The sequence below is a fragment of the Achroia grisella genome, unplaced genomic scaffold, assembly GCF_030625045.1.
Source record: "Achroia grisella isolate CSIRO2021 unplaced genomic scaffold, CSIRO_AGI_Agris_v1 utg1064, whole genome shotgun sequence".
Lineage (NCBI taxonomy): Eukaryota > Metazoa > Arthropoda > Insecta > Lepidoptera > Pyralidae > Achroia > Achroia grisella.
Genome location: NW_026712568.1, coordinates 829,795 through 854,656, shown reverse-complemented (window position 1 = coordinate 854,656; position 24,862 = coordinate 829,795). Strand labels below are relative to the sequence as shown.

Genomic DNA, 24,862 nt, shown 5'->3' with positions numbered 1-24,862 from the left:
CTGGATCGACAATGGGTCATATTTTCTTCTCGTTATGTTATGTAACAATGTCTTGGGATTATTTGTTTAAGGTAAGTATGATGCGAGCGATCTGAACGGTGATGTTATCACCAGCAAACGATGGTATAAAATCACTGAATTTCATTTCTAATATGTTAAGTATGTTTTTGTTCCTGTTTATTTGTATACTACTGAATTGATTAAATGTGCATTTGGGTATATAATCGGGGTGTCGAGTAATTACAATTATAACATACTTAACATTGTAAATACGTATAAAAAATGTAATAGTATAGAAGTCACCCGCCAAAGTTTTTTTTTTAATTTTGAGTATTGCCTTAAATTAAAAAAGTACTCAAATTTAAAAAAAAATATTCAGTAAAAATACCCAGTTGTCAGTATACTTTGCGCGAGTGTAGTCACGTTTTTTGTTGTCAAAATAAGTATATCTACATAAAGTAAGAAAGCCGTGGTCTGTATTACGATATGCAAATAAATAACTGAAGAAATTAAATTACTACGTTTACCTCTTTTTATACGTGAACGAAAAATGTAGTTAAGGAAAGAAAAGAAGTATTATCCCTTATGTAGTTCGTTCGTACTTAATACCTCAATGGTTATAAATAAATACATATTTAAGTCATGTAAAAAGGTGGCATATAGAGGAATAATTCAAATTTAGCGTATAAACCACATTTATGGACATTACTGAATAATTGTTTCCATGTGAATTCATGAATGGTGATCGTTTTAAATCGACGGATTCGATACGCAATAACCGTACGTCATTGTTATGGGACATAAAAACATACTGGCTACTGGTGTTTAGCGAGGACTATAAAATTCCAAGTTTTATTGGGTTGCCGCATCGACCACTAACAATTTGAACAGAATATTAAGTCATTGCTTTAATAACTTGGATATAAATGTGTGGAAATGAGAAATTCAATTTCTAATCCTTACTAATATTATAAATACGAAAGATACTCAGTCTGTCTGTCTGTCTGTCTCACTTTCACGCCAAAACCACTGAACCGATTTAAATGAAACTTGGTACACATATATTCTAGACACCGAGAAAGGACAAGACTTTTTAATGTGAAAAAATAGTTATTATAGGTTGAACTGGGAAAGATGAAAGTTTGCATGGAAGTGTTGTGATTTTCAAAGCTAGAAGTTTGAAACTATGAATTAGATTATTGAATATTTTCCCTTCATTTGCTTAAGGTCACTATAACACGCGGACGAAGTCGCGGACACAGCTAGTATGTAATAAAACTTTATATTCTTATAAATAGTCATCAAAATAAAATTTACGTTTTGCTGAAGCAACATGTTTTTAAGTAACTGGAGTTATAAATAAGCTGTAACAGGAAAATGGTAGTGTCACCAATAGCAAAGAACCGTAACAGTGCTATGCCACGAGTCATTATGTCTGTCTCAGTGTGTCTATTGAGATGAGGCATACCTTATGCCTTATCATTTGCGTAGTCTATGGTGTTATGTCTTTTGCCTCATGTCGTAATTGCGTAGATAATTTGAAAAGTATCAATATTATGTTAAACGGCCACATGAAATATTTGGTGGTCAACAATTACATTAAAAGATGGATTATAAATGTAATCAATAACGGTTGATGTAATGATGAATATTTTTCACGCCGTAAGTAAAATTTAGTAGGTACAAGATACAACATTAGACGCCCTTATTTTGAATTGTGTCATTTAATATTTTAAATTATTAATGTACTGTAACAAATTAGCAAATTATGGTAGTAAAACGAGAATATTGTTACAAGTTTCAAGCTTTTATCTATAATAAATCAAACGTATAAACGTATAAGGCTTTACTTAAGTAGATTTTCAATGATCGTATAGCCCATCTAGTTCAAATGTACCTATAGAGTTAGACATGGCAGCCCTCGGGTCGTTATATATGTTTGGAAAGGCGTTTCACTTGACAGAGTGAAATTAGAGGTTTCTAGGGCTGCTAATCTGAATTGAACTAGATGTATTAAGTATAGGGATTTATGTAATACTAGCTCAGACTGAGACTTCGTACAGCGTGGTAAACGAATTTCCAAAAGCCAATTCCAATAGAACACAGTACCACAAAATATTACAGAAAATGAAGTTCAATTTGGAATGCCCATTTCTGAAATATGCTCTCACAAATGCTCAGATAAACAGCTATAAATTTAAACCTCATTTTTAGATCATATTACTTATGTTATCATATGGTTACCTGTATCACTTATTTGTGCGTATATATACATATACGTAGATATACGCACAAATAAGTGATACAGGTAACCATATGATGACGGCCTCGATAGTCTAGCGATATAGCACACCGCTTTACTTCCGATGATGCGGGTTTGTTTCCCCGCAAGGTATAAATATTTGTATTCATGAATATGATTGTTTGTATCGGTCTGGGTATTTTCTATGTGTTATATGTGTACTTACAAAAAAACGTTTCTACGTATTAATATCAGTTGCGAGTACCCATAACACAATCTCTGCTTAACTTGGAACTAAATATCGGTGTTTGAATTATGTGAATGTAGTATAAGAGTTTTTCTAATATATCTACCATTTACAGACAGCGATACCGTAATGTACATATTTATTATATGTATAGATAAAAGTTAAACTTCTTCTCTCCATAAACGTGTGAGAACGAATTAATATTTAAATTTAATCAATATTTTAATTAAAATATATCTACCCAAGCTAATTTGTATGTTACTTTTACAGTCGGCTTTATATATAAATCATTAGATGACAGTATTCGTGCTCTCTAAGATAATATTGACTATTGTATAAATGTTGATGTGATCTACATGAAGCTGACTGTATGTACATACGTACCTACTGTATGACTCATATATTTTTTCTATAGTCTATGAGACGACGAGACGCGCCAGCAATATTTATATTTAAATATTTATTAATTGTTTTGCGTCATTATTGTATTAATTGTAAAGATAGGTAGGCGAGTGTGGTGCCACTTGTAATTTTTTTTCGAAAAAATAATTATCTATAAGTTTACCTATATCTACATATATGTTGTAATTATTGGCCACAAAATATTATATTAAAAATCAACTACTCACTTGGTTTTATTTAGGAATAGATATCTACATATTATATGTCCGTACATTGCTTAAATAGCTAGTTTACTGATACTGATACAAGTATAACAGATATCGGGAAATACCTATATAGTATTTGAGTGTACTTACTATATTTTCCCAATATATTAATTTAGAAAATAATGTATGGTACTTGTAGTAAAATTAACTCGGCAGCATCAAGGTCACGCGTGGGCATTCTAGTATCCAATCGAAGGTTCCTATCTCACGTACCTATACAATAATCAAGTTACAAATGTCAAAAAACGCTATTCAAATAATTCAATTGATTAAATGTAAACTAAACCACTTCTATCTCAAGCCGGTTTGTCAATAGTAAAATATAATAACATATACCCAGGGCTACCACAATTAAAAAACCGCTACAATGAAAATTACATCCCATATGTTGCTTTCATCCGCATTTATAACCTCGTACAGCGTCGCTTGGATGCGATATTTTCAGGAGAGTAGGTAGGTAGGTCAGGGTTGTCACACTGTATTTCGACTAAGATACAAAATTGATGCTTCCATGAAAATGGAAAATTTACTCACAATTTTCCGTAGGACAAAATCTCATACAAAATTGTACGAAGCTGATGATATCCTGGTACCTTGTATTGACGACCATAAATCTCATATCTGCACGCAGATACTCGAATCGTTGGCATCCCTACGTACGCTAAATATATATACTAATAGATCATGAAAAATTATCTAGGTAATTCAATGCTATCTGGATGAACGCATCGCTATTAGCAATTTCGTTTTGCTACTTTAGATAATTAATCGATTCACAAACCGACCCGGCCACATTTACTACAATAGATTCTTTAGGTCATAGGTCGACACTATGCTAAACAGGGACAGATATAGTTCACGCAGCTGTACACCGTTTCAAGTGGCGAATCACGCCTCCAATGACAGAAAGGGATAGCATTATCGATAGTGAAAACTTTATGAGATAAAGTCACGATGTAAATGAGTCTTATTGTAATCGAATCTAAGGTTTATTATGGCGATATACATCCGTTGTCACGATTTCAATATTCTCACTAAAACTAATCGGTATTTCACTTTGTTATTATCAATTGTGTACGTATTGTAATGATAATAGGATAGCTTATTTCATAAAACATTAAATATTGCACAGCTGCCCTATGATAATCGGATGATAAAAAAATTAAATATCGTTCAATAAGTAGGTACATGGGCCTTTATCTATCCGATTCACTCACCTTACGTTCTACCTAATACTATTATTTAAATTAGTTGTCTTATTCTAAAAAAATATAAGTATTATTTTTTTTCAAATACACATTCATAAAATAGTTAGATACGATAACTTATCAAATAAATCGATAGACCCATCAGAAAACTCGTATTCAATAAATATTGCTTAACTTTGTATATTGATTAGTAATGAATCCATAAATTGAGGTTAACATTAGTACAGCAAATCATACACAGAAAAAATAGTAGTTGTTGTATCTTCGCGATTTCCATTAAAATCACAAATGGTTTTAAATTCCGACTGTCTCTGTTCAAAAATTAATTTAATATTTTCCATTTTTATTAATTATTGTAAGGGTAGATAGTGTTTGTTGCTTTCCTTATTAGATACATTTTGGTATCCTAGCGTCTTAATCAATTAACATGACATATCTATTGCTAATTAATATATTAATGATAATGGTTGTCGTCAAGTAGTCTAGACCGATACGTCATGCAGTCAAAATTGCGGGCTAATACTAGTTGACAAGTAACTATATATACCTTGTTCCTACAACGAGTGTCGACATTGGCAACTCACCATTTATCGGAATAACGTAGAGATAGGTACTACTTAGTTTTGACATTTCCAAATGACCCTAAGCTTGCAAACATATTGTATATAAGTATAAACTGTATACAATTCTATGCACACGCTAATGATCTTAGTTGAGTGCATCCAGACCTTAAATATTAATATTTATGCATGGATTCACTCGGTTAGCTATACTACATATCAAAATAGAGGTATCGTTGATAAAATTGATTAATTTGTTTAATTTTGGAAGGGATAAAGTCTTCTTTACTTTATTATTTCTTTCTACCTCGCTGTAGGATTGGTGTAGGTACTCTGTTCACTTGGATTTGATTATTTTGTTACTCAAGTAACTAAATTGTTACTAAATAATAAAATTCACAAGATTTAATAAGTATAAATTGTGAAGTCTTGTGAATTTAACTATATTTGATAGTTTTGTATTCACATAAAATCTGTTAATTTGAAAAACATTGTTTGAATCAACAATAGGCAAGTTTCTTGGTCACAATTCTTGTGTTAAATCTGATATATGAATGAGTAATAATACAAAAATATACTTCAAAAGTCTGATTAAGATTATCTAAATAAAAATATTTCTATTCTTTTCTATACGTACTATGTGTATAACTAAAATTCTTATAATCACTATAAATATTATTCTAATATTGATTTTGATAACTGTAGTATATAGATACATACATACATAAAAGCATACAATGACTACGTAGGTAGTAGTATCTACAATCTTTCCTGTTGCCAAATTTAAAAAACAATTACCAAAAACGTTGCTCTTCGGTAATTTTTTATACATTTTTTGTGTTTATATATTCTATCAGGTCATTAATTTTTGTAAACCCCAAATAAATATTATAGTTTTTAAAATAAAATTCCTTCTGCTATACGCTTATAATGAATCAGCAATTTTCACGTAGGTGACTGTATTTACAAAAATTAAAGTTCAAAATGTTTGAAGTATTTATCGCCGTTTTATCTATAAGGTAATGCGATTCCATATCAGTCAAAATCAATAGATGTCTTGGTCGAAACTGGACTGTTTGTATAACAGCAAGATAGACTTCGTGATAACACCACACTACTCCGCTCGTTTGTATGGGTCTAAACTAAACTCAGTCTTATAGCGCATTAATAATGTTCAATTTTTGTAGTTACGTACACATACATTTTTATAACCTAAACCTATTTATAAAAATGTCACTAGCTATATTTTCATATTCAGTCATCTAGTCCAGATGATTTTTCCTTTTTTTTTGGGGTCTTGGTACAATGAGGTAAATAAATGACGATGACATCGTCACATTTATCTCATCGTATCTATATTAATTTAAAAAAAATTGACGTGAATTAAATTCAGTCAGAACAGTAACTTAGTTAGATCAGAAGCTGGCACTGATCTAGCTAATTGTATATACCTACCTATACGTCTGACCTATTTAATTTCAGATAGTTCCATATATTTGGCCTGGGATATATTCCAGTGAGTCGGCTTATATAAGAAAATTGTAGCAACTGTCAGCTGCAATTTTCTTTGTTACTACCACATATAATATATGTAATAAGAAATATCTTCTGCTTCATTACAAGTAATGCCACCTGGAAATATTTATTCAAAACTAATTTTACCTAAATATTGTGTACGCATGGGTACACAATATTTAGGTTTTTTCCATTTTTTATATTAAGTACTAGTACCTACTACCTACTGGTCAAAAGGAAAAGTGACTTGACTTTAATTGGTGAAATATTTTTTAACTAACTTGACGTTCATAAGCGGATAGAATGTTCTATATGAATAAGTAATTTACGATTAATTATATTTATTTAAAATCAGTGTATATAATAGCTGGTAAAAATTTGTTCGCAACATAAATAAAATAAGGAAGCAAGTTTTAAATCTATTTTTAATAAGATTAATTATTATCATTTAATTGCGCAATATTTTGATTTATAATAACAGTTTTACAAAACAATACCAATCAAGTTTATAAAACAACTGTAAATCTATCTATCTATCATTGAAACTGAATTGCCTAAACATTGAAGCATTATAGGCCCTATTATAGAATTAGTTTTGAATAGTTTTTGAGATTAGATAATAATATTGGATTAGTGAGTTTAGGACGATTAGAGAATCAGATATTCTCTATATAATGAAGTAGATGAATACTTTGAGAATGTATTGATACCGTCTATAAGTGAGTGATAAACGAATTTATATTATACATAGATATATAGATTATATTTGTACTAAAACTATTGCAAAGAGAGTTACCACCACTTGTACTATTACAAGCGGCATGGACTATTTACATAAATAGTATTTCTATAAATACTTATGTTTTTCGAAGGAATAATATGTTATGCTATATAAGCTGGCGGGGGAATTGTTAATATAATATTATAATATTTTGGATATCCTGGAGAGATCAGTTTGGTTACATTGTTATTAATATTTTTTATTACTCCTATTAGTTAATATAGAAATACCTGTAATTCGTTCAATCTAGGTAACAATTTATCCAAAACATATAGTGATAGATGGTGATAGACAATGGCGCTTAAAAATATTATCAATACTTAACATTTTTTATCAGAATCTGCTTTGATAATGGCCATGGTATTATATCTAGAAGTGTAATCTACCTTTAAATATTTTATTATGACAAGTAGATCTACAATCTAAATCAATACTTATACCTATACCTTTTGCTTGAAGTCCCTTTACATTACTATTCAAATCGAATCTCTATTTTCGATTCCTCTTGGAAAACTTATAAAGTTCTGTCAAATTCAAGACATTCTGAAAGAAATGGCCACAGAAATAAAGAAACAGGAACACACTTGTACAAAATGATTTTACGTTTTAACAAATTGTACGTGTCGTTGTACTGTAATAGTTGAATCAAATATAACTGTAAATTCCTTATTGATATATTTTTTCTATTATGTATATTTGTTAGTTATTCTGTATATAGCATTTTTTATTCGGTTATTTATTCTATTATTCTATTATAATTTATTATAAACATTATCACTTATGTCAATATAATTTTCTCTTATCACCACAAATGGGAACGTGTAAGTTTAAAAATAATGAAATTAAAGCAAATATAGGTTATGTAGGTTAACAAACAAAGGTGGGCTACGCGAAAAACCTCGTAAGTTTTCGTCTTTATCTATACTTTGGAACATTGCAGAAACTTCGATTAGATAAAAATAACAGATAAATGCTTGTGTAAATAAAAGATGCATAATATTCACTGATAGTAGGTACATTTAAACCACTTGTTGAACGACTTTTGCATTTCCTTGTATTATGTGCAAAATATGTACATTAAGATTGTATGTATATGTAACTATTACAGTTATGTACGTGCTATAGTATAAAAATAAAATTAAATACGTATATATTAATCCACATGAAATCCATTTCATTGGATAAATTGAACATAATTATGTTCTATTTATTCAATGAAATGGACCTCAAGGAACATAATTTGTATTATGGAAATAGTTTTAACTTTTTCATGTTATATAGATACACTAAATATGATTTTATGTAAGACTGAGTTTTATGTAAAAGATAGAGTAACTATGTCTCCGATACACAACCTATCTTCATTATCAATTTAATTGAGATTCGATCTCCTACTTAGACGTAAAAAGGTAACTAAGAGATAGACATACAGACACACGCTTTGGCATTTATAATAAGAGTATGGATGTCAATTCATTGTTATAAATAAAACTCTAAGAAATCGTACTACAATCAAAATTACGAAAAATGTTGACATTAAAATGCACAAATTAATGCGATATGATTTTATAAAATAGTATTGAACAATTTATTTTAAATCAAGAGAATTATAAGTCTGAAAACATATGATTTTATAGTTTTCATCTGATTTTATAGTACATCGCTTTGGATACTCCAAAAGGATGAAGGACTGGGGAAGAAACTTATATATATATCATATGTAATATAACTCGGTGTAAAGGAATTTTCGAATCATACTAAAATAGCTTGGTGTAGGGTTTATTTCGTGTTCTCGTTCTTAAACTCTGATCAAACTTCCTCACTATTCTTTTACTTATATTAATTATGATTTCTAAAAGGAAACACTATTAATTAGACTTCCTTCAATTTTATCGGTAGTTATGGATATTTTTAAACGTTGATATGAATAATTGAAATTTATTACTGAAACTTTTCTGAACTGAATTAATAAGATGAATCGTTTATAGTTCGTGATACTGGGTATCAGCGATCGGTGTTATGATCATACCGAACTAGTGTGAAACAAGAAAGCCTTGTGGAAACATTACCTACGGTACGAGTCGAACGGGTCCAGCTCTAGTACCTATCGGAACATATAAAGTGAAACTGCACCGAGTTGTTTATCAATAGCAATTTTATTATGTAGCAGACACCTGCCTCAGTGCCTATTCTCCTCGAGGTACTTCATGCAATACAATTCGAAAGCATTATTGTAGTCATAGAATTATTGAAAATTAATATAAAACAACCATGCGTTCCCACTTGTAATGATTTAAAACCTGCCTCTTTATACCTTAATTCATTGAAAGCCCACATAGTTTTCACTGATGAAAAGTGAAATTAACGCGGACAGACACAATAAACTCGAAGGATTATATAAAGCAAATCCTATTATGATTCGTTTAAAACATCATTTAGACATCGCTATCTAATAAACAATGTATCACCTTAGTACTCAGAAATGAGAATGTATCATGAGCATCACACTGGGCACTGATTTTATCCTTGAATTTATCGATGGTTAAATTTGATTTCATTAGGTGGGTCGAACGTATATTTACAATCTATTAAAAAAACTAACTTATATTTACGACTACAATGTCATAAGAAAATGATAACAGAACAAACTCTACTTGGCCATGATTGACTTAATACAAGCAAATATATTCAAATCTATGATCGCTTATTTGTTTTCTATAATGTGGAAGTGAATAGTAATCATTCAGAAAACTAAATATGCCGATCAGTAATATAGAGGATTATTGGAGTTCCCGACGTATTTACCTCATGGCGGTCCTTTGTCAAATAATAGGAATACCTACTTTCATCATGTTACCAAATGCCGCTGTCACTCACGGAGCAACTGGATATATAATAGGTTATATATTTAGTTATTTATTCATCGGTATACCAGTGCTCTACATGGAGTTTGTAGTCAGTCAGTTTACAACTAGAGACTGTATAAACGTGTGGAAAGCACGTGCCTGTCTATCTCACATCGGATACTTCCTCATCATATGGCAATGCTTTGTAGTAATTTACAACCATATTATAAACTCCTTCATGGTCCACTATTTATTGATAAGCTTTGAGAATCCAATACCTTATTATGTGTGCGGTCCCTGGACCACACAGAGCTGCAACATATTAATTCGAAACCACACCGTTAACGAAGACTGTTTAAGATTGAAACAACCACTAAGTTACTGTGATTATCTTCATACAACTTATCCAGAATATCAATATTGGAAACATAATTTACTTGGTGTGAAGGGCATGAATTATTTTCATGTAGCTTGGCGTGTGTGTTTGGCCTCTTTCTTAATATGTGTGATTATGTATCTTAGTTGTTTCAAAAGACAGAAATCGGTCAAGTGGATTGTAGGTATTTTAATTTTGTATCCTATTTTCGGATATAGTTTACTGATGATGGGATCAATGGTTCAAAAAGGATTGGTAATCGAATATGAGGAAGCTTTAGATTCAGATTTTAGCCTTTTCGTTCAGAAATTTCGTATACCGCATATGATTTATCAGGTTGTGTATAGCCTGGGTTTAGGATCAGGGATTCCATTCAACTTAGCAGCTGGCAGCTTTTTCCGAGCTCCATGTTACTCTAACACAGTGACCACTGTATTGATTAGTGCTGTGTTTACTACTCTGGCTGTTTGTACAACTGCTATGATGTCCTGCTCTTACGCATACGAGTACAAAATTTCTCCTCATAGAATCATGCAATCCCAGTTGTCTTTAGTTTTCGAAAAAACTACAAGGCTCTTATATGAGTATGAGAATAAAACATTTTGGCTCATTATAATTTTCAGTAGTAACTCTATGTTAGGAATAGGTAGTAATGTTATCCTAATTCTCCACTTACTGGATATAGTTTGCTTGAGATATGAAATAGTTGCAAAATATCCTGGAATGATATGTTTTATTGGCGTCTCTTTTATATTTTTTATTACTATTCCGTTATTTGGTCACGTTGGAATGAATATTATTGTAGGATTTAGGCGCTTCGTTAACTTTGTGCCAGTGTTTATTGCTTCTCTCGAATGTTTTGTCTATGTTATATGGTATGGACTAGATAGATTTTCTGAAGACGTACATTTTATGCAAGGCATACAACCTAAAAGTTATTTGAAAATTGGCTGGATGACCTCCAGTTTCATTTTAGGCTACGTATTCGTTACCGAACTTTACATTCAAAAAAATAATTCAAAGGAGACTTTAGGGGATACTATAGGATGGTATTCACTAATAGCGTCTATAGGAATGATTGTGTGTATATTTGTTATAAAATTATTAATTGGAGTATTTAGAAAAAATATTACCGAGGTAATACAGTTGGACCCAACATGGGGACCCAGGAGTGAGGTACTGCAGAGAAGTAGAGCTATGTTTACTGCTCAGGCCATGACGAAAGAATATATGTATCGTCAATATCATCTTCAAGCTGGAATATCGATGCGACAAAGAACCGCCAATGTCAGAAGAGAATGTTATCAGTAACTATGGAAGTAATTATTCTAGTATTCATCTTCTATAGGCAACTTTTATAAATACATTAGATTTATAGTATAACGTTTATTTTTGTGATGCCACGTGTGTTGTTGTTATTATGAGTCATTGTATATTATTATTGCCTATGGCTATTATATGAAAACTAGTATTGGATATTACGTAATACGCAATGTATGACTCACCTCCAAAAATATTAAAATATATGTACCTGGGAGTATATTATTTAAATTGGTGCTATAATACATATTAATTTAATATCGACGAGACAAGTATTGGTGACTCATTGATCTCCGGCTAGTTTTGTATATCTGAACAATGTATCTATATAAATGTCAATAGTGCAGTTAGCAAACATGTTGCATAAATAAGTACCAACATACTCTGCATATTGAAAACAAACAAACACATACGTATCAACATATAAAATATACTATATATGTATATGTATATATATAACATATGTATATGTACATATATAACATATATATGTGTATAAAATATGAAATGAGTTTTCTTAGGTTGGTTAGACTCTATTATAGTCTATAAAATTGATTTGATATAACTTCTATGCTTTTATTTTCGTATAATAGATGTTATGTTTAATGATATTATGACTGTATATCACTGGTTAGTAGTTTAGTTTGTGCGAATTAAAAGAGACAAAGAAGGAGTGTCAGACTTGAATGCGAACAATATCATAATCTACAAGAACTATTGTAATTTCTGACAATGATGAATTGTAAAGGGATAAAAATAAAAAATCGCGTCGTAGAGACAGTGGCTTGATAAGATGATAATGATGAACGATTATATCCCTAGGATAGTTCCTAGATAGTTTTTAATACTATATTTATCAGCAACGTAAGGCAATCTATATTTTTTACACTAAAATATCTACACTTACTACATATGTATATTGAATATTAACTTCCACGCTTATTTAAACAAATAATTTTAAACGAGTATATATATCTCTAGTTTTATATTGATAACGAGCTCCATCAAATTTATTTAATGGTTTATAAATAAGAGACTAGAGACATCTAGGCATTATGTTGTAAGGGGGAAGGTTAACTTTAGTAGCTCCGTCAGGTTTCTTTCTACCTGCAACAAAGCCTTATTATGTACTACGACTTTCACAATGCCGCTGAGGTGCTAATCAGTACTTAAACCTAATTGTTTTGTTACACATCAAATACTCAATTTGACGTCTCTTAACGTTCCAATACGTACAGTATCTGAATAAATTTTATTGTTAAAGAAAATCTACATTTAATATTCTCAGAAAGAAAATGACAACTGAAGAACAAAAACTAAAAATAAAGCATCACTTATTACAGCTGATATGAGTATGTAACTTCCTAATAATAAACAAAGTATACTTATTGCATGTACTTACTGTATTTATTATTTAGGCTTCTAGTTGAATGTTAGAATATTTAAGATTGAAAGTGAAATATGTGTTGTATGTGTATTGTCAACAAATAACGTTATGTACATCAAAATTTTATGAATTACTTAGTTCATACATATGTATCTCCTTATTTTGGTGCCTTAATTAACAATGCACACAAATTTCCCACACTGAATTAATTTAACAAGCTTATATAATAAATACTCAAAAGTACAATCTTCTGCCTGTACTAACTTCAGAGGACATTCTCTCTCATGACATCATGCGGATGTAAATTGTAAAAGCAGAGAATTCCAGTGCGCGATATCACTGCGTATAAATTCTAAACTTTTAAACGTACGACAGTTGTGCTGCACTGATCAAATTTATTACATCCTCAGAAACTATAAAAAAGAAAGTAAGCGAGCACCAGCCCCCCTCCGACCCGCCCACGGCCAACTTTTGAGAAGCAAAAGACATGTTAAAAAAGTGGCGCGCCATGCAGTCTGGTCTGCTGCTACCGTGGCGTGTCGTAACCGGCACGCTGCGGATAACGACCGCTTCTACTATGCAACACATCCGATAGTCTTCTATTACGGTCCGATGAAAAACTCACTCGTATTAATACGGCGATGTACGAGTATATAAACGTATTAGCACTTATACACGACGAAGCGGCTTCATAATTCTTATGCCAGTTTGGTGAATTTGATTATAACTCTTCATCGGTAGATGAATATTTTAAAGATGTTACTTTACCTACTTACTTCATTAATAATTTAGTACATTGGGTATTGTATACATAAAAAGTAGTGACAAAAATTACTTATGGTAGATAAGTTTAATTGGTACATAACAGGTGCGTAACGCTGATGCCTTTATATATTTGAGTATATTCTTACTTAAATCTATCGTAATGAGCAATCTAAAGAATATCTTTCTTATTTTTGTTCAGATATATTTCAGAAAACATGTTTATAAAAATAAATTTGATTAATTATTACAGATGGGTAGGTAGTATTTTATGTAATAAAAAGCGATATGTTTCGACAAAAATTAAATCATCTACTAATGGAACGTAGAGAAATTTAACAGTGCGAAAAGTGATTTCAATTAAATCATACACATAGCTACATGCGCGAGTGTCGGTGAGACTGAGACGAGTGCAAATCCAGTTCGAGGCATATTGCGTCATACAAATGGAACATTTAGAATGTTTGACCCGGCTGGTGGCGTGGTGGCGGGCGCCCGAGCGGCGGCGGCGGCGGCGCGGCGCCGCGCGGCGGTGGCAGCGGGCGGCGTCGCGTCAACACCGACTACCTACTGCACCGCACCACGCTACCGACGACTCCTCGTGAATTCCTACCATTGTCACGTCACGACGTTACACCCATCCAACCAGCACTCCACTCCAATCCGCGACATTACCACATTCGACTCAAAAGCAGCCACTTGTTTGTTACTTTATCTCGACGTTGTGAAATCTTAGCATTTCGGTTTCATTCGTGAACCAATAACTGCAAGTAGATATAATTCGCTTTTTATTCTCCTGATAATAAACTTCATGATGTAACCACATTTAATTACGAGTTCTTCTCGGTTTTAAGAGACGCATTTCGTAACTTTTAATCACAAAATGCATGCTCTTGGAATTTAACACCTTCAGCGTACAGCTGTCGGTATCTGTGACACCTAAGTGACTTAGGCATGGGTGTTCCGCAATTGTACAACTTTGTTTAGGTGCTTTTTTTAAAAAGTTTACCATATCGGGAAGTTAAATTATTGGTTTCACGTCGTCAGTGTCTAAAAAGGTTGTTAAAAGTTAAACGGTATTACGATCGGTTGTGTTTATCGGGCACGTTAACCTGTCGGACTGAGTGCGGTCCACCTGACCACCATTCGAGCGTCTGTGGGCTGTAGGCTACAGTGAGGGTGGTAAAGTCTCATCTGCGCGTAGATGTGACACTAATTCATTTGCACCATACAAGTAGGTATATGTCAACACCGCAATCAGTACTTGTTGACGCCTTTGTATACAAACCTACAATTATGTCCCCTGTGATTATAATACCACAATTATTTTTTGCAATGACTTTAATGTTAAATGCATAATACCTTGATATTCGCACAAAATTATGATAAAAGAATTGCATGAAATGACATATGTATGTAGTTATTACGAAGATAAGTTGATTTAGTATTACCTTGCAGATACTGTAAGATATCTACAGGTTTCTTTAACCTACTACAACGTTACATATTTATCAGTCAGAAATAAGCAATTCGACCAGAAATTTGGCAGTTTCAATAGTGCAGAGGTCGGATGTGGTGTCTCCTCTGTTGATAGCTACTCTACATTTAGCCGTGATCACTTTCGTCGTCGCGCGCAGGTTCCTCGCACTCCCCGCGCGTCGCACGCGCCCACCTCGTCGTGGACTAACGGTGAGTTTTGTTGAAGAAAACTCACCATACAAATACAATGTAACAAACAATGCTCTTAATTTGCCACTTTGTTGTAATCGTTGCCATTGATCACACTTTACCTAATTGTGCAGAATTATACCCACTTTACGTTATTCACAGTACAGTATTATTGTACTTCATAAATGTATTTATTGACAATGTATGATGAAAGATGAATATAATTTGTTCTGAGAAAAGTACTGCCTTAGTATTATTTTGTTCTGCTATAATTTGGGTGACCGGCCAAAAGAAGCCAGTGGTCTAAGAAGGAACAGCGTTTTCAAGACTTGACTCGACCGATAAGTCGTTTGAACATGTCAATAAGAGATAACGGCAAACGCAAATAATAGAGTAAAGGTACCGAGTCGATGACACAAGATAAGTGGGGCGACGAAGGAATATCTACGGTACTAAAATAAAAATTTTCACCTCTAACATATGGTGTGAATTTAAATTGGGCAGGTCAATTTTCTACAACTTTAAAATGGCCAACCGATACGCTTTACCGTAATATTATATGAAAAATTACGAGTATTTAGTTATTTTCAAATGTAAAAGCGCTCAAATGGTATCACTATGGTTGGTCCGAGATATCCTACATTGTGCTAACCTGTGTAGAGTTTAGTTGTACATTCGCTGTTATGACTGCTTGACAACTATCTACATCTCATCTCAATTCGTTATTGAGTTGAGATGAAATGTTACTTAGTCGTGTCTCTTTCAGCGTAAGCAGTATAATATGAATACATACCATATAAAAAAATAATATATATATTTGTCTACTTTGAAAAAAGCCGAGAAACAAAATCCATGCTATATTTGTTTAAATACCCCCGGAGCAATCATTTCCTGATAATCTGACAATGTTTACAAACATAATATTAGATTCACCTGAATGTATCACTCATATTATTTTAATTAACTAATTTATATTTGATATATTTCATGGAATGTCACAACCTTTAATATAACACTCACTATTTGACGAGCGGGTTTACTTTATTTATTATTTTGTCACAAAAGAACTTCAGAAAGACTGAGTTACTACATCGTCTCTTTAATATGTCTATTTATTGTTAGAATGCTACAATCGTTACAGATTGTTATTTGTTATCTTCATTATCATAATAAATATAATTGTATATTGTATTATATAATGTATATCAAAACGACTAATAACTAATCAATTTGTTGTTATTTGTTTTTGTTATCAAAATCTGTTCATTGTTATTGCAGACTTTTCATCACGTTTATATTTGTAATATATGGAAGTTGTATGAAAACGGTATTGAACTTTTTTATTATTTGTCATTATTTAGACTAATATCTACTTCAGATTTTTATCTCGGTTTCAAATAATAAAATTCATTTCTGTAGTTAACATATTATTATGATCATTGAATAATACAGTGACGAAAATAAAGTTACTACAGTATTGATGTTGAATTTGAAGGTAAAATCTTGTTGAGGCTATGTTAACAATTTTGAGGAATTTTTTTTTAGATTTTAACTTTGCCCTTTAACAAATACTTAGATTGTATGGGATATCAATTTAGTATTATTTTATTATATTAGCATGGACCAAATACTTAATGATATCTACTTAAAACTGTTGATTGAAGATTGGATGTTTAGGCTATTTATTAAATAACACTTGGAGCAGTCGAACAATCATGATCAATTATCCCTAATTCCTAATATGTGTATATATTATGTGCTAAACTGCAAATTCTCTGCCCGATTGTATGCAAATAGGTCCTTGATGGGGATAGTAATTTGGAGAGAAATTAGGGCAATGATTACTATGGTACTTTAATAGATTACGGGCTACAATAAAGAACAGCAAACACTTGCATGGAATTGGTATAGAAATAAAATAATTTATATCTATCTCAAAGAACAGAGAAATATTTTTATTTTCTATTTTAGTTTCGATACTAAAAACGTCTGTTAACTTACTACAATACACAATATTATTGTATGAAAAATTATAATCTCATTCCTTAACATATAAATAGATAATATAAGTAATATAAAAAAATAAAAATAAAAATCATAAAAATATTATAAAACTTTTAATATACATTTTTAGTTTGCAATGAATAAACTAAAAAAATACTTAATCGATTCCAAAACTTCCTTTTATTATAGACAAATATAATCAAATATTACAGTATTAATCAGTAATAATACTGCTATTACTGATTAATACTGTAATATTTGACTGTTTAAATATTAGACATTCAAATAAGAATTGCGTGCGAAGCAGCTTATTGAACGAGTCGTATATCAGATCGGCACATTATATGTCTGTATGGTATTTGTAATGAATGCATTACACCGTTCGAGGATTTTGGCTAATTAAGTAAGTAGTTTAGGTGCACACGTTGTCGCTTCCAGCCTCAGCTGTAGACCTGCGCATAATAGTTCGCGACTGCGATCGCTCAATTTAGTCTGCAGTTCTTTTGCGAACTAGTTCATTCGCTCCCAACTCGAATCAGAGAACGGTAGTAGGGTGGTCAAACTAGGATAGTATTATAAGTTTTATTTCCTGACTTGCATTTTATTAAACGAATTAAAGATCTGCGAACTAATTTGCGTAGTTCGTCGTTGGGAGTGCTCTTCCGAACTAGTTCGTTCGCGAACTACACAAGCAAACTCAGTGGCACATGACCCGCGGCCGGAATGTAGCGAGTGCTCACTGCCGCGGGGTAGAAAGCGGACAGCCAACGTGCCGCAAGCATTAAAGAGGGGAGGTTGGGGAGAGGGGGTATAGGCCCTTTGAACATCGCGATTCTGTCGCATGCTACCGCCATACAGCCAATGAACTGAGTAACATGTTCGGTCTATGTGACATACCGGAATTGAATAGGTTGCAAATGACTAAGTATTTTTTTTTAATTAAATTAATTTAATGGCTAATATCACTGGACTAGTGTATATACCAATAACTTATCAGTGTTTAATATAAAACTTTTTATTCCAATTTTCCTCCTCGGTAAAAACAATATATGTATAAACTTTAACGAAACGATCACATGGTATCATACTTGGTTGAAAATAAAAATATACCTATGTGAGAATGAAGCTCTCTGAGTAGGTGTGTGATAAATTTAGTGATAATAAAAAATATATATAAATATTTATACTTTATTTATAGGTATGCCATGCCATCTGATTATTTGTTTTATAACCCGGTATTGGTTAGATAATATGGAATATTATTCACGATCAATTCATAAACGTTGATGATTAGTTACAAGATAATACGTTATATATTTTGGATATTATCTAATAACAAAAGTAAACTAGGTAATTTGTAATAAAAATAGTAGTGTAAATCCTGCTGTAGTGTCATGTTACACAAGTTGGTAAATATAGATACATAGATTACCTACTCTATATTCGAGCTGAACATTGAGATTTTGTGTTTGATAAAATTATCACGTTTGCTTTAATTAAATTATATTTCGAAATTAATAGATCTATTGAATAGCGCAGTGAATGTAGGTGAGTTGATGAATTGACTAGGCGAACTAGAATAATTAACCAGCGTATTACCAAAGTTCGTTAGTCGCCTCTTTTAGTCTATCTGGGTTTTCTAATGTTAACTAATAAGTCGCTGCTTATCTAATATGAGGAAGATTAAGTAAAATATAAAAAACTAAAATATTAAAAACGTATCGATTTACAGCGTCGTGACTTACTGCTTTGCTATTTTCACTTACACTGTGAGGTCGTAAGTTTTAATCGGGCCGCCACCAAGAAATTGTGCATATTTTTATTGACTCTCCAGTGATGTAAACACCGATAACAACCTACATAATTCCTGAGTTGTCGGCTCGCACTCTGCTACGTTGAATACAAAATTATGGAGCTAAACGTGGTGCTGTTAAATATTTCGGTTACTACGACAGTTGTTGAGAACCTCTGATTACTCCAACTGACGTAACAGCTGTAAAGATATATATTATTAATTAAATTACCTACTTTTCAGTATTAGATCAACAGATACATCTGCTGATAGATCTGTCGCTTATGAGAAATCTTGTTATGCTAATAACATGCGAATTACCTAAGCAATTGCAATTTAGACTATCAAAATTATATTTGAAATTTAAATACGGTGAATAATAAAACAAGTGTACTTTAATTTCTTTCATAATAATACAATAACACTAATATTTATTTAAATAAAGTACAATATATTGCATTGAGCTGCTAATGTAAGTAACTAGAAGAGATTTAGATATGCTTTTCGGTCTTTACTATAAACGAGTAGACATGACAATTAGCAACGTTACACTCGTTTTAATATATAAGATTCATTTAATATAAAAGAGCGACTCCAAAACCTTTGTATACGTATTATTTACGGCCCGCGTAAATTTAATTACGTATTACAGTATTACATTTTCGTATACAACATCAGTAACTTCTTATTTTATATCGAAGAGAAACGTGTGACCTAACATTCCCTTATAATGTTTTTTAAATTCCAGAGCTCCGATCATTAATAGCTATATATTAATATATATACTTATATATAATCGTCATAAATTTTCTCTTTCTTCCTTCCTTTTCGTCCTCTACACACGCCTTATCCCTACGTTATTCCAGAAACCTCTTACTTTCTACTACTTTCCATTCCACTGAATTTTACCACTATTCATTTACTGTAGCTGGTATCAAGTTGTGGACTGTTATCTGTGACTACCAGTACTGCAAAGTCTATTGATATTTTTAAGCGACTAAACTAAAAGACTGTCTGTACTCATCATCATCATCGCGGCCTGGAAAACGTCCACTGCTGGACATAGGCCTCCCCCAAAGATCTCCACGACGACTGTCTGTACTCAATGTTTGATTTTTATTCATCGAATCTGTTCATATTTAAGTATATCTAAATATAATAGATTAATAGCTAAATAAACTTAATACAAACATTTTTAACTAGTCAACCTTTTTTATTCTCGTACTTCTTCAGATTATAGACTCATAACAAAAAGAACGAACAGGAAACTTACGTGTTGCTCTTTTAAATAATCTGATTCTATTTATTTGTGTATATATATTTAAATGTCCAAATTTATATTTATTATACCTATGTTTGTATTTTCTTCTATGCATATATTAATTATTTACTATGATTAGTATTATTTTCCTTCACATTATATCTATTCTAAAGTACATATAATAATACTTTATTTACATGTCACCCATATGTTCCACAATTATATCCATAACCCTAAGGTTCCCTTGAAAAAAATGCTTTTAGCAATAAAGTCGCTTTACTGTATGTATACACATTGGTAAATGTTTAAGTGAAATTTTTCTCTTTATTGTATAGTACAAATATAAATATATTATTGTTATCTTCCTAAAAAAAAACCTGTAGCCCCCTTTCTTGGATATTGTTTACTTTCCATATGATCATAGTTTTTGGACAAAATGAGATTACAGTAATTTTGTTACGCAAAATATGTATATATATAAAGCAAAATATAAATTAAGAACTTACATATGAGGAATACTTGAGTTTCCTGAGCAAGCGGATAATAAGAAGGTACCAAGTAGTAGAAATATTTACATTGTACATATAGTAAAATGCAAATGGTATTCATATAAAGTTCCCATTATAACGTTTAGTACACAACAACACTTCAGTACCTACCGTGTCACAATAAAAATAATAATTAATGTGTATAAATGTGTCGAGTTATCATTAATGTCACTATGAAAACTATATACTAAACTATTTTTACGCTATTCAATATAACACTTATGAATACTTAAAATATAATAATGCATTTTAAAACAAAATGTTGTAGAAGTGCAACATTTTATATATGAATGCATTATCGCAATAAACAATACCTACTTAACAACATACATATTAAAGAACTGAATCTGTAGATTCAACTACAGATTCAGTTCTTTAATATGTATTATTTACACTTTGCAAGGTGCATGACCACAACAACTAAAGCTGTAAAGCCGCCAAAAAAACGGAAAGGAATCACAACGGTCCGCAACGCAAACGTAGAGCTTTCCATTGAATGGAAAAATGCATCGTGAAGCCGGTTTCTTCATACCTTCCGGATTCCCAACCTGCTACTCTAGGTCAGCCTTTCCTGTCTCGCTCATTCTTATGAAGCACGATAGAGTTGCAAGAGCGATTTGGGGTCGCGTCGCCCTAACCTAGATTGTCTGCCTCGGTAGATTTTGTGCCATGGAAGGTCTCCCGAGTTGGATTAAGCTATCTACCTTTTAAGTTGATTAGTCCTATTAAGTTATATGGATTGAGTTAAGACTCCAAAGTTATTTGAATATTCTCGAGTGGTTTATACCTATCATAACACTGTTATGAATACCATATTTTATAAATAAGTAAATGTACGCAATCCTGCATCTACAACAAAGTTAGTTAAGATACTAAAGTTAGTTATAAATACATTCATATTACATGTATACATATTAATAATATTGTGCATGATACACCTTTTTGTACATTACTAATGTTTTCTATTATCTATTATTTGATATAGAAAATGTTGTATTGTCGTTTTTATTCTTCTGTTATCTGTTTTACTTTTGATACATGCAATTATGCTATTTCTTCTTAAAAACCCGTCTTTCCATAATAACATTTAACAGCTTAATATAAATACATTCCTTCGTTCACAAATATGATATATATTTTTAATCTTTTGTCAGTTGAGTTATTTATTCATTATTGTAAATTGTAATGGTTATTACCATCGTCTTAATTTCAGATATGGGAAAATGGAATTTTATAACAGTACATAATTTTAATGCGGTGGTTTTTTGTACATAGAAATGGTATTCAATGGTAAGGTATAAAACCTTACCATTGAATACCATTTCTTTTCTAGGTTTTATATAATCAAATTTATTAAATTTATATACTTTTATAAGTACCTAAATGATGTTTGCAACAATAAGGATAAGAATTATTTATCTGTTACTAAAAAATGTAAGAATAAACGTTACATACATTTATTTCGATTGTTATTAGATCGGTAAATCACGGGCATATCATCACATCCGCAATTGCATTGTCTTAAAATAGAACTGTGTGTTTGATTTTCGATATTTGTTAAACTACTATAACACAAGAATATCCCAAGGGTTCTAACACTTAACCTATAAATAATGGTATAATATTATTCAGCAAATTATCTATGCAGACATATTTTTATAATTTCTAAACATAGGAATCTTAAAAACATGATATTAATAGTGCAAAAACTCTACAAAGTATCATCGATTAGTTGAATACAGAAATAAAAGGAAGCAACTAGTCAAAAGGAAAGTTCTGTAACAAGAAAGTGATTGAAGAGAGAGAACATTAGAAAAACACTTAGGTACAGTCACGTATGTCTAATGTGTGTGTAAACATTTTGGTACCTGGTCGCATTAGACATATATCACTGCGACAAAATACTTAAGTGGTTACATAATATTGTGCATGACCTAATTGATTTACCCGACATTACGATAAAGTTAAATTGCAGTCCAAGCTATAGCAAAGTGGCTTTTTTTATATATTATCCATTTTAAAATTGAATATACATGTTAATGTAATGTTTCATGTAACAGAATTGTAAATATTAACTATATTGAAACATTATACCGTTATAAATAATAATAGTTTAACATCAGATGGACTGAAAGCGTCTTTGCCTCACTATGGTATAAAAAAAATACGAATAGGTGATATGTTTTTCGGATAATATTATATAGGTTTAGCCGTAAAGAATAAAGAAAAATGTCAGGTATATAGGTACATAGGTATTTTTTATGCAATTTAACCACTTACATGAAATGGAAATCCGATTTTTTTTGAGAATAGGTATATACTTTGATTTCTGTTTTTTGTAATAACTTTTCATGACCTATGATTTATTAATTTTTTTTTTATATTAAATTAATAAGTGTTAATTAATAAATAGGTTTGTCTGAAAGTTGTAATAATTTTATGAATCCATTACTCCTTCAACTTGACAAAACCTTTAAATACGTCAACATATATTTGTTAGTTCTCCGTCTTTCACTTCAATAATTCCATTCATTCGTAATCGATAGTATTTGAATACGTACCTATAAACATCAATATTAAAATGGGCTCTTGAACTAGAAATATAAATTACATATTCTCTGATTTACTCCTAAATTTGATACAAAAATTCATGTAAAATATAATTAATTTAAAAATGAGTCACACGCAATGATGTAAGATTATGAGACACAGTAAGTACCTACCCGTATGTTCGGAGGACGCGAACCTCATTACTGGCTAGTTATTTTAAATTATAGTAATACTCAAGCTTAGATATTTTTCTAAGATATATCTTGTTGGTTCATTCACTACTTGTTCTCATTAAAACATAGTAAATCTTTGTGCCATTAACAAACAACAAAATTGTACATTACTAACATATCTTTTAAATTTAAAAATATACAGTTATATGTAATAAACATATTAATGTTTTTATGACCACCACGCGTACTAATCTATGTTGGTTTACCTACACAAAAACTTTTAGCTAATTCCAAGGTACACGAGATATAGCAGGTTTAAAAGAGATGCATATTCCGTCAGTAACATGTAACAAGAGGTTGTAGTTAATGTATAATTTTATCATTAAATAATATTTTACACAATACTTCAGTATGGTGCGTGTTTTCTGGAAGCGGGGTACTTACGTCCAAAATACTACCTTGCAAAGTGATTAACAAATTTTCACGCATGTGGGAAAAAGTACTGCGTGTCCAAATATATATATACATTCACATCAATTTTAAGTAAAAAATTGCGTGTTATTAATTAATTAAAAGATATGTTTGAATAAAAAAAATCAAAATACCTTAAAAAATTAATATGGATCGGAGTCGTTTAGGCAAATAATAATTACTTAAGTTTGTTACATAGATATTTTCTAGTTTTTATTGCAATTGTAGAGTAAAAAAGACATTTAACTATGGCAACAGCCTTAGTAATAGTTTTGCTATTTCATAACAGTCAATGAATCAAATAGCAAATAAGCGAATACTTTAAGTTTTACGGCGCGTTCAGTGCGATAGATATTCTAAGTAAGCGAGGTTAACTTCAGTTTACTTATTGATAGTCGTATGTAGCGATAACGTTCCACTGACATATATAATACTAACTTATAGCTTTATTTGTACACGATATCTTTACCTAAGGTATGTTCG

The 24,862-nt window shown here is 31.2% G+C and overlaps 2 protein-coding genes across 2 annotated transcripts in view; one reads left to right on the top strand and one right to left on the bottom strand.

Moving 5' to 3' along the window:
- Positions 1 to 24,862, bottom strand: part of LOC131841627 (dendritic arbor reduction protein 1) — a 70,758-nt gene that overhangs the window by 34,413 nt on the left and 11,483 nt on the right. The window lies entirely within an intron of this gene.
- LOC131841617 (sodium- and chloride-dependent glycine transporter 2-like) lies at positions 9,891 to 12,109 on the top strand. Its single transcript, XM_059189944.1, has one exon. It carries the CDS (start codon positions 9,979 to 9,981, stop codon positions 11,752 to 11,754), a length of 1,776 nt encoding a protein of 591 aa, XP_059045927.1. The 5' UTR covers positions 9,891 to 9,978; the 3' UTR covers positions 11,755 to 12,109.

What these genes read in the sequence shown, in the direction of transcription:
- LOC131841617 (XM_059189944.1), top strand. Translation starts at nt 9,979, where the DNA reads ATGCCGATCAGTAATATAGAGGATTATTGGAGTTCCCGACGTATTTAC.